The sequence below is a fragment of the Solanum verrucosum genome, unplaced genomic scaffold, assembly GCF_900185275.1.
Source record: "Solanum verrucosum unplaced genomic scaffold, falcon-dt-bn FXZP01000032.1, whole genome shotgun sequence".
Lineage (NCBI taxonomy): Eukaryota > Viridiplantae > Streptophyta > Magnoliopsida > Solanales > Solanaceae > Solanum > Solanum verrucosum.
The window spans coordinates 1,608,713-1,619,657 of NW_026020569.1; the positions used below are offsets into that span (position 1 = coordinate 1,608,713).

General features: G+C 29.4%; 1 protein-coding gene across 1 annotated transcript; it reads right to left on the reverse strand.

The window, feature by feature from the left end:
* Positions 1-5,707: 5,707 nt before the first annotated feature.
* LOC125810656 (pentatricopeptide repeat-containing protein At3g29230) lies at positions 5,708-7,809 on the reverse strand. The gene has a single exon (XM_049490125.1). It carries the CDS (start codon positions 7,719-7,721, stop codon positions 5,913-5,915), a length of 1,809 nt encoding a protein of 602 aa, XP_049346082.1. The 5' UTR covers positions 7,722-7,809; the 3' UTR covers positions 5,708-5,912.
* Positions 7,810-10,945: the final 3,136 nt, after the last annotated feature.

A 10,945-nucleotide genomic window follows, 5' to 3' on the forward strand; every position in this document is an offset into this window, starting at 1 on the left:
TAAACAGAGAACTGAACAAACTCACCAATTTTATTGGCATTTTCTGCATTATATTATTTTAATTTCTAGCTAATGCAACAAGGATTCAGCAGGTTGAGATGATTACCTTCTAAATAAATGTCTATATTTATTCTAATTTAGTAACCTAAAAAATACAGTAAATAACAATAAAATTACTCAATTTTCAAGTCAAATTTTGGAATTGAAGGCAATGCAATCTATGAATTAATTCCTTATTTTTCCATGAAAAAATAAAATAAAAATCCCTTCATCAATTTTACCCAACAAAGGTACTATGAAATATCAGTAAAAAACCTCTGGTCCAATTTCCAGTTCTCTTCTATTTTCTTCCTTTCAAGTAATCAAAACATAAAGCTCAAAAACAAAACAGAGACAAAAACTTGAAAAACAAGTAAACAACATAAAAAGAAATTAATAAAGTGAAATTTATAAATTACCTCAAAAAAATCTCTTATAACTCCTCCTCTTAACAACTTGAAATTCAATCTTGAGTCTCAGAAGAACAAACAAGCATAAGAATTCTGTTTTGTCACAGAAATTCCTTTTTAATAAAACCCTACACACCCAAAACAAGAAAAGCAACAACCTTTTGTGTTGTCACTTAACAAACCTTAAAAACAAAAAAATCATATCCACAATCAAGAATTCAATTTAAAACACCATACAATAAAATTTAAATTAAAAAAAAAGTGCCCTTGTGGTGTGATCAATCAAAAGAAGCTAGATTAAGATCTATCTCTTTGTTTCTCTCTCTACAGAGAAAAAAAAAATGAAGTCTTTGGAAAAAGCAATGACTTCAAAAATGTCAACATGTGGTCTCTTTGTTATTCTCATATACTACTTTTTTTTTTCTTTCACCTTACAATCATTTCTTTACCCAATTGGCTATCTTTGATAGAGTTATATAACAAAAAAAAAAACAAAGAAGTATCTAAATTAATAAAATAAAATATTTGACAGATTTTATTTTTCTGGGCTTTTGAGGAACTGAAAGACATAGGTATTTGTAGCACATATTCTAGATTCTCTGTGAGCCCTCTCTCTTCTCTCCTGCTTGTTGGGTACCACACAATTTAATTTTATATTTCTTTATTATTGACAACTACTTTAGATTATTTTCATCTTTCAAGTAATTAATAAACGAGTACTCATAACTATAATTATCATTTAAATGATTTGATGGCATAAAAAGAAAATTAACTAATCCTTTGCTCATCTTCACTTGTCCACTATATTATTTTAGGATGTCCAATAATATTTATCTAGTTCATAAAATCAATGAGTAATTTATTATTTTCTATCTATTTTACCTTTACTATTAAATATTATTCATTTTTTCAATGTTTAGATGATTTATATTTAATAAGGGTGATTTGGTAAAATTACTCATGTCATACCAAATCACACCTATCATTTACTGTTTCTTAATCCCTATATCAAGCCAATAGTTGACAATCATTGTTGAAAGAATAGTTACGTAGATAATAAAAACAATATAACTAAAAAATTTTTGTCTATGTGCATCTTGATTTTTTTAAATTCTACTAGTAAAGTTACATTGAATATCTTATTATTGTTATGATTTACTTTTTAAAGTTATTTTCTACCCAATGTCAAGTATACGCTTCACGATACGATTCACGTAATTTTTATTTTTTTTAGAATAAAACTAGATTTATATGTCACATGGCAAAATAATCTAATTGGAAAAAATAAAATAAAGAGTAGGGTGATGTTTGTAAGTCTCCCTCATTTTATCATCAATAAAGATTGCATCTAAAATTAATAATCACGCGCAGCAATGGTGTTTTCTCTGACGGGAAAGTACAAAATGTACGACAACATTCACTATAAAGATTATGTGTAGCTGACCTCTCCTTCTCTGGCGCGTGAGAGAATTATCGCAATTGTGTTCACGTCATTATATTTAGAATCATTAAATTTTTTATTATATTTATATAAAATATCGGTTATAAATACTCATAATTATTATTATCACTAAATATTAATAATTATGTTATTATCACTAAATCATTTATTTATTCTAGTGTTTGGACATAAATAATGTACTCCTTGTCTCATTTTTTTAATAATCTTTAATGTCCTGGCCAGTTTATACATATGTCGATTAATTTTATGTGATATTTTTTATTCATCATAATTATAATAGATAAACAAAAAACATCTAACGTTTTTTCCTGTCAAAATTTTGAACATGATATTTCATATTTCTCAACTAATTATTTCGTTGAGCATAATAATCTCTATTTATATGATACTTTTTTTAGTACATAGTGCAAAAAAGAATAAGACTATTTTATATTTAATAAAATAATAATAATTTAATTTTAATATATGTGACTCAATCCTTTTTTTTTGTGTGTGAGTTTGTGTCCAATTTACATGTTGGTATGCTGCTTTCTTTACCATTTTAGTGTTGAAGATTATCTGATTACTTTAATTATTGTTGCGTAAATTAATTTATCTATTTATTAGTACTTGACAGAGATATAAATTGAATGGGCGAAGTAGTTGTGAATTTTAATAAACTTGTCAAATACGAAGTGAATAAAATGGTTTAAAATTATTGTACGTCTCTTTCACCATAAAATAATAAAAGCATATGAACAAAAATTCGCGTAAGCTTCACTAAAAAAGAATTTAAAAATTGAGTTTATTAATTTTTAAAATTAAATAATATTTTAATAAATTATATTTAGTTAATTTTTAAATATAAATATAAATTTTGAATCAAAATTATTATAATTTTACTCTGGAAAAAGTTAAATAACTCCATGCGTCCATATATATAAATGCGATCTAATGGATAAATTAACCTACCAACGAAGAATTAAATATTATGGATGGTCCATTAGTGGAGAATATGTATCATTTTCAGCATAGTATTATTTTAGTTTGTTAAAATAGCATAGAGAAAAAAGTTGTAATAAAAATAAATTATAGTTGGAATGTAAAAGTAAGCAAAGAAAAAGTCCACGCTGTTAGTTAAGATTTTATATTTTGAGAAAATTGGTAAAGTTATTTTATTTATGGCACAATAAGGGCCCTACACGTTGGTGTTTCGTTTCTCTCCATTAAATTACATTTTTGCTGATTATTCAACATTTTAAAGATTTTTAAAAGTTTTTCTTGTGTTGAAATTTAAAAAGTTTTTTTTGTCCATGGAAATTAGTTCATCTAGAAAAATAATAGTAAGCCACTTGGTAAGTGAAAAACAAGTAGATGAATAGAAACGCTGAGGCCATTTAAATTTCGATGTATTTCATGTGCTTGTAAGTTTTGTGATTATCTCATCTAAAAATGTTTTTAGATAAAAATAACATGGTAGCAGAATATGCAGGAGTACTTGGATCAGGTCTTATTGTTACCTTTATTTTTTTTTAAAATCTATTTAATGATAAAACAAATCTGAACACACGCATGAGGGGACATTTTGAGAATATCAATTTTTTTCTGGTAAAAATATGTGTACATAATGAAATAGATAATAAATGATACTCTCTCTAACAACTTAAGATCATTCACTTTAATAGCACTAACAAAAACGTGATTTAAAAAGATATTTTTTTATTGAGGTGGTCGATTATGATATCAATAGCCTTATAACTTTGAACATGGGTGGATTCGGGTTGTTAGGTGGGGATTCTCAAGAATCTAGTAATTTTTGTACGAATTTTATGTTTGTATTGAGAAATTTAATTATATCTAAGAATTACGATTTGAGAACCCATAAACAAAGTGTGTTGTTGATCTAGTGACATAAAAGAAACTTGTTAAACTCTACTTTGCATGAGAGCTCACAAATTTCAAATCTTGAATCCACGTCTTATAATGAATCAATCACTTCATTCAAATGCATTGTTTTTTACTCCATATTTTAACTAAGTTCTCATACAGATCTCCTATCAATTATTGTGATGTAATGTAATGTATATTCACTCCAACATATAAAACAAGTGAAGCTTCATCTATTTGTCTGTATGTTAACATGATCCATGTCTGCTTGTTTGACATATGATTCTACTTTGCAAACACAAAATTCCAACATTTATGCTTAATCAAGTCCTTTTTGTAACAAATTGCACATGAAATCAATAATTAATTCTTGAAGATCACAAGCCACTTCCAACTTTATCCCTATATATTAAAAAAAACAAGAAATGTTAACAAAAATATCTGCTAATGACAAAGGTCCCCTCATTAAACAGTTGTTGGGGGGAATTTACTCTATAATTATATGCATGGCCAACTGTCATTTAATGAAAAGTTGTTGGTGTCTAATACTCCATGTATTGCAATTTATGTTATACTCTTACCTTTTTGCTAGACATGATTTCATGTCACACAAATATCACGATATGTTTTTAGACCACGAAAAAAAAAATAGTGATATTCGATTTTTGTTTTGTTGGGATAAATGAGGGAAGATGGGGGAAGTCATTTTCAGATTGTGATGGGCCAACAAACTGTAGAAACCTAAGAAGAATAAATAATGAACCAACTACTAATTGATAAGAGTGATTTAACTCTTTCAATTAATTCATATTTCACTTTTGAGCAATCAATGAGTAACATGCTCACACACACCCCACCCCACCTATGTTTAATCTTGTTTTGAATTTTCCTTTTATTTACTCTTGTTTTCTCTTTAACATTTTCATTTTAGACATCCATTTTGTTATAGAAATCTTCTAAAAGGGAAAACTAAAGACAACATATTTTGCTTTTTCTTCAATATATAGGGTTCAAAACCATGATCGATGATTAGATTCAGTATAAATTGTGTAAGTTATTGCAAGCATTAGACGACAACAGTCTAATGTTTTATCTGTAAGATTAAGTAATGCATTACATCTAAGTCTAACGTTGTTCGGAAGGATAATTATTCAACGGCTACACTTGCACATGTTTAAGATTATGTACTAAAGAGTGACCTAAAAGGGAATATTTGCAAAATCAGCATTGAATTTTAGGGCTCTTAAGCCCAAAAAAAATCTTCCCAGAGCCCAACACTCCTCAACATTGACCAGCTTAATAGTACTGGGAAGTCTGCTCAAAGAAAAAGCTCCAATCTCCATTTGGTAGGCTCAGTTCTAAAGTCTATTTTAGCCAGGACCTAATCACAGAGCACAGTTTCTATGAGAAAATAGTTAAATGAGAGGATTAATGCTGCAGCGTGGTCCAAATAATCCGGACTGAGGGGGAAGTGTATCGTGTTTCATTTTGAACCATATATGTCAACCATAATTGTCATTGCTTTTGGGCCAAAACTAATGCTGCTTCCAACAGCAAATTTAATCTTTTTCACCACTGTAAATTTTCCCTGGTATTACACATCTAGCACATGGAGAAGACAGCCAACAGATTAATGATAAGAAGTTACAACAACAACAACAACAATAACATACCCAGTGACATCCCACTAAGTGGTTTCAGGAGAAGGTAGAGTGTACGCAAACCTTACCACTACTCAAGAAGGTAGAAAGGCACTTTAAGAAGTTGAGGCCTAAATAACTTAAGAGACAGAACAGTGCTTGTTTACAACTCATCATTATCTAAAATGTATGTTCCTCTGAGTTTTATGACTGTACAAACATTGACCATGAAAAGTGTTCTTCACTATTATCTTGATTTGGGCAGGAAAGTGTAGTAGGAGAGAAGGACGTACAACAAATTTCACCTTTATTTCAAGTGTCATTGCTGCTTCGAGAGAGATTGATCCCAGGAATCATACTTATCATTGCAGCTTTGTATCGTTACATAATAGTTAACTTATCTGGGAATACTATTTACAAGAAAGTGTTGATTAACTGCATAAATCTATTATATCTGGTCTGATGTAAGAGACACATCTCAGTTCATGAAACTCATCATTCATCGCAAAGACCTGCTGGAACAGGAGAAAGCAATTTAAGATGCTGACCTAATCTGTCTACCATCTGATAAATCTTGTCTGATTTGACGTGAGATTTATCCATCACGGTGAATTCACGGTATTCATCATTCAATAGTAATAAGCTGGCACCGGATTGATTTGGCCTGCCAATGTTCTTCATCATCAACCTTATGTTGGCAACATTATCCCAGTCTCCTGCTGAAGCATAAATATTCGACAATGCAGAAAGTTTTCCAGCATTTTTAGGCTCTAATTTAACTAGGAGGTTACGCAAGTCATCTGCAAGTTCAACATCTTTATGCATCCTGCAAGCCCCTAAAAGGGAACCCCAAATTTTAACGTTAGGTTCAAGCGGCATCTTTCGTGCAAGTTCAAAAGCTTCTCTAACATAGCCACCACGGCCTAAAAGATCAATAAGACAACCATAATGTTCTACTTCAGGTTTTACCCCATAATCTTTCTCCATGGAATAGAAAAAAAGTATTCCCTCATCCACCAAACCAGTATGATTGCACGCACACAATATACCAACTAATGTCACTTTATCAGGCACAAATCCTTCTTGCTTCATCCTAATGAAGAGCTCAAGTGCCTTCTTTCCACGTCCATGCATAGCCAACCCATGTATCATAGCATTCCAAGATACCAAGTCTCTTTTTTTCAGCCCGTTAAAGACTTTATAAGCCTTGTGCAAACATCCACACTTGGCATACATATCAATCAACGCATTACAAACCAAAGTATTACACTTGTACATACTCCTTTCGACGGAATCATGCACTTTTTTACCCAAACTAAGCATGCCCGATTCTGCACAGGCAGCTAAAATGCTAACAAAAGCCGCAACATCAAGCCTCAAACCTGTCTCCTCCATTTGCATGAACAACTGAATTGCCTCATTTACAAGACCCTTTTCAGCATACCCTGATATCATTATTGTCCAAGAAACCAAATTCTTGGAAGGCATCTTATCAAATAACATCCGAGCCATCTCCAAATCCCCAGCTTTGCAATAACCCGAGACCATGGTGGACCAAGAGACGACATCCCTCTGTGGCATAGTTTTAAACAACTCAAATGCCACACTCATTTGCTCAGCCTTGGTATATCCATCTAACATAGTATTCCAACTAACCCTATCTCTTTGAGGCATTTCATCGAACAGCTTCCGCGCTTCACTCAAATCCCCCACTTTCAGCAACGCACTAATCATGGAATTCCAAGAAACAACATCTCTCTCCTTCATTCCCCAAAACAACTGACCTGCAATTCGGACACCAACTAACCCACACTTGGAATAAGCATCAATCAACGAATTGGGCACATATATATCATCCTCAAACCCCCATTTCACAACATGGGTATGAATCATACTCACAACACTCAACCAACACTTCCCCGAACAACCCTTTAGAAGAAACGAAAAGGTAAAATTATCAGGAAAAATACCAGAAGACTGCATATCAAAGAAAGTATCAAAAGCTTGAGATGGTTGAGAGTTGTAAATATGAGCTCTTATCAAAGCATTATACAAATGCACATTAGGGTCACGCACTTGATCAAAAACCTTCAAAACAGAACCCATTTGTCTACAATTAGAGAAAGCAGCAATTAGCTTTGGAGAAATGAAAGGGTCTTGTTCAAGATTGGATTTGTATACCAATGCCTGCATTTGCTTCAGTTGGTTAATGTCTCTGCATTTATCTAAATCCCATAATTTCTGCTCGAAGTGTCTTCGCCTTGAAACCCATGTAGGAGCTCGGATTGGTGTTGGCATCTGCATCTTACAAATTGGAATTTTTGAAGAAAAATAGTCGAATTGGGTCTTTGATAGAGTAAAGATTTTAGTTGAACTCTAAACGAACGTTCATCAGAAACTGTCGGGGATAAGGTTTTAGGAAAAATATCTAAGGAGAAATAACGTATTTCAAATGATATTTATCACGAACAAGTTACTCCAAAATTATGTAATATTATGACTCGTTATTGAAGTTACTTTATATATCCATGGACGAATTAGATTTTTTATTATTTATTAATTAAGGAATTTGAGGGTCGTGATTAGGGGTGTGCAAAAACCGAACCGACCGATAAACCGAATCGAAAAAAGTATTATTGGTTTATTGTTATTGGGTTATTGGGATAATTTACTATTTTAATTTTTAGTTATACATATATATAATATATTAAAAAAATATTAATATAATTAGTAGTATATTAGACTAAAAATATAAAATCCTACGCAATAATTAACACTACTTAACAATTAACTCTCCTCTCTACTTTTAGTTATTTAACCTTTAGGTTTTACTTTTTAGTATTACTTATTTACTTTAGTTAGTTTATAATTGATTAATATTAGCTTTTGCACGATTGTAAATATCTGCAATTTGATTAACGTCAGGAATTCAAATTGTGTGTTTTTTTTAAAAAAAATAACGTAAGAACTTCATTTAGTTACCATAAGCATGGCCTCATTTGCTACTGTTTTTGACTTTTGTCTATGATTTGGTTTTATTTTAATTCTCTTTATTGCATAAAGGGGACCTCGTTTTATATATACTATGGTGATCGAAAATTAACCAAGTCTTTGTTGTGATGACCAAAATGTTGGTCCTTGTTGTCCCGTTTGGAATGATTATTTCGATGTATGCGTATCGTGTCAAATTATTGGATAAGTCATATATTTGTTTTGAAAGCATTTTCTTATTGGTTAAACCGAAAACCAAACCGTTAAAGACCTAAAACCGATAAACCGAAAACCGATAACAAATATCTTATTGGTTTGGTTATCGATTTAGCAAATTTAAAAAACCAAAAATCGATAAATCGAACCGATAATACTTATAACCGAACCGAACTGACCGATACAGACCCCTAGTCATGATGCTAACTAAAAAATGAAAAATTATATGGTTAAGCAAATATAGCTAATCAGTCATTATAGCTATAATTTAAGTTAATTACCACTCGCGATCAATATTTAGTGATAATTACGTGAGTTGGGTTTCGAGTTTGTATAATTCGGAATTTTGTATAATATGATTTGTATAACTTTTGTATAGTGTAATTTTTATAATATAATTTGTATAACTGTTTAAAGTTCAGATGATTGTGTTTGTATAAATTCGTTATTTTGAGTTTATACAAAAATAGTTCAATTATACAAACATATCCGTAAATTATACAAACGGGACAACTTAAATTGTGGCTACGGTAAATATGCAAACTATAGCTATGAAGCATAATTAAGTTTATTATATTGTCTATTTGCAAAAATTCCTCAAAAAATAACATATGAATTTTCTAGTGATCATTGAATGTTAAGCATATTTAGGACGTATAATTGGAAGCTTGAGTACAATTATTTTAATGTGTGTACAAGGAGTACTACTGAACTATCCGAGTAGCAATCTTATTTCAACAACATTCTTATAATACGTAAATTATCTCTATCGTGTAGATATAATGTATACAGTCATTTGTGTATATCCAAAAAAGTTTGTTTAGTTATACATAACTAGGAAGTATATCCGTGCTTTGCGAGGTAAATTAATTAATTTAGACAAGATTTTTTAAAATACAATTTTTTTTCAAACAAATATGATAAAAAAAATTATGCGTATGCATAAAAAATAATTAAAAATATTTATGAAATCTTTATTATATAATTTTGTTAATAAAATTAGAGTTAGATGAACGATATTCTTTTTCTTATTATATCTTTTTTTTTAAATAAAAATATATTTAAAAAATCATGTTAAAATACAATATTTTTGTATGTGATTCTAATAGTAGTAGCCTAGTAGGTTTGTTTCTTTCATTAGGATAGTATGAAATATTTGTTTTCCGAAAATTTCCTTCATTAAGAATAAAATAATGATAAGAAAAGAAACTAAATATATAAAGGAACAAAGAAATATGTGTGGAAACATTACAATTCAATGGGTTGCCCAATTTCCTTCATTAAGAATAAAATAATGATAAGAAAAGAAACTAAATATATAAAGGAACAAAGAAATATGTGTGGAAACATTACAATTCAATGGGTTGCCCCTCTCCAATTGGACAATTAAAACTTAAAAGGTTATCTACTACAAATTCTTTTGATTATAAGATTAAATTTTTGGAATAGTATTCTTTTCTTTATTTGATTATAAGCTATTTATTATGAAGTAATGATACCTCTCGAGAGTCAATTTATCTATTTTTCAAAGTTAAATAAGATTATATTAATTTTATATTTTAAAATTAAAGTTTAGATATTCAAAAGTTATATGAAAAGTATTATAAATTACAATTTTACTCATGTATCATTTATCAATACGAGCAAGAAATATATATTAATTTAATTTTGATCGAAATTCATATCACTTGACTCTTAAAAAGGAACGATATTAGAAAGAGAGAAAAAAATCTTAAAAAGTAAGCAATTAAATAAATAGGAATATGATATGACCTCGTTACAAATTTAGCCAAGATATAATGGATTAATAGATGAGATCTTTATGTATTTATGCATACAAATTTAAATATTTTTTCAAATTAGTTCCAAAACTTTGTACATCACCTAATTCATAATTAATTAAGATCAGAGCTTACTTTTTTTTTAAAAAATCTAATTGTCAATTACAAACTTCTCTAATTTTTAAAAGTAAATATTCTAACATTTTAAAAAATTGTTAATATAACCCATATCATATAAAAAGAAATCATAGATTTCAAAGTCAAAAGAAAAAATAAATAAATCATAGTAAAAATTTTAAAATATGAAATATTTATCATCTTCAAATTTATAATCTTGTAAAAGTTAAAAATATGTTGATGAAGATTGAATTCACAAATTTTTAGCGTGTTCAGCCAGAAAATTTCTTAGCCAAAAGTAATGCACTCTTTCTCTAATTGCTTTCAAAAATTTCCTGCCGGCTTCCTCTTAACTTTTCTCAAATTCATACTTTTAAAATCCTCATATTATTTCAACATTTATATGAATTGAAACAATTTAAT

What these genes read in the sequence shown, in the direction of transcription:
- LOC125810656 (XM_049490125.1), bottom strand. Translation starts at nt 7,721, where the DNA reads ATGCAGATGCCAACACCAATCCGAGCTCCTACATGGGTTTCAAGGCGA.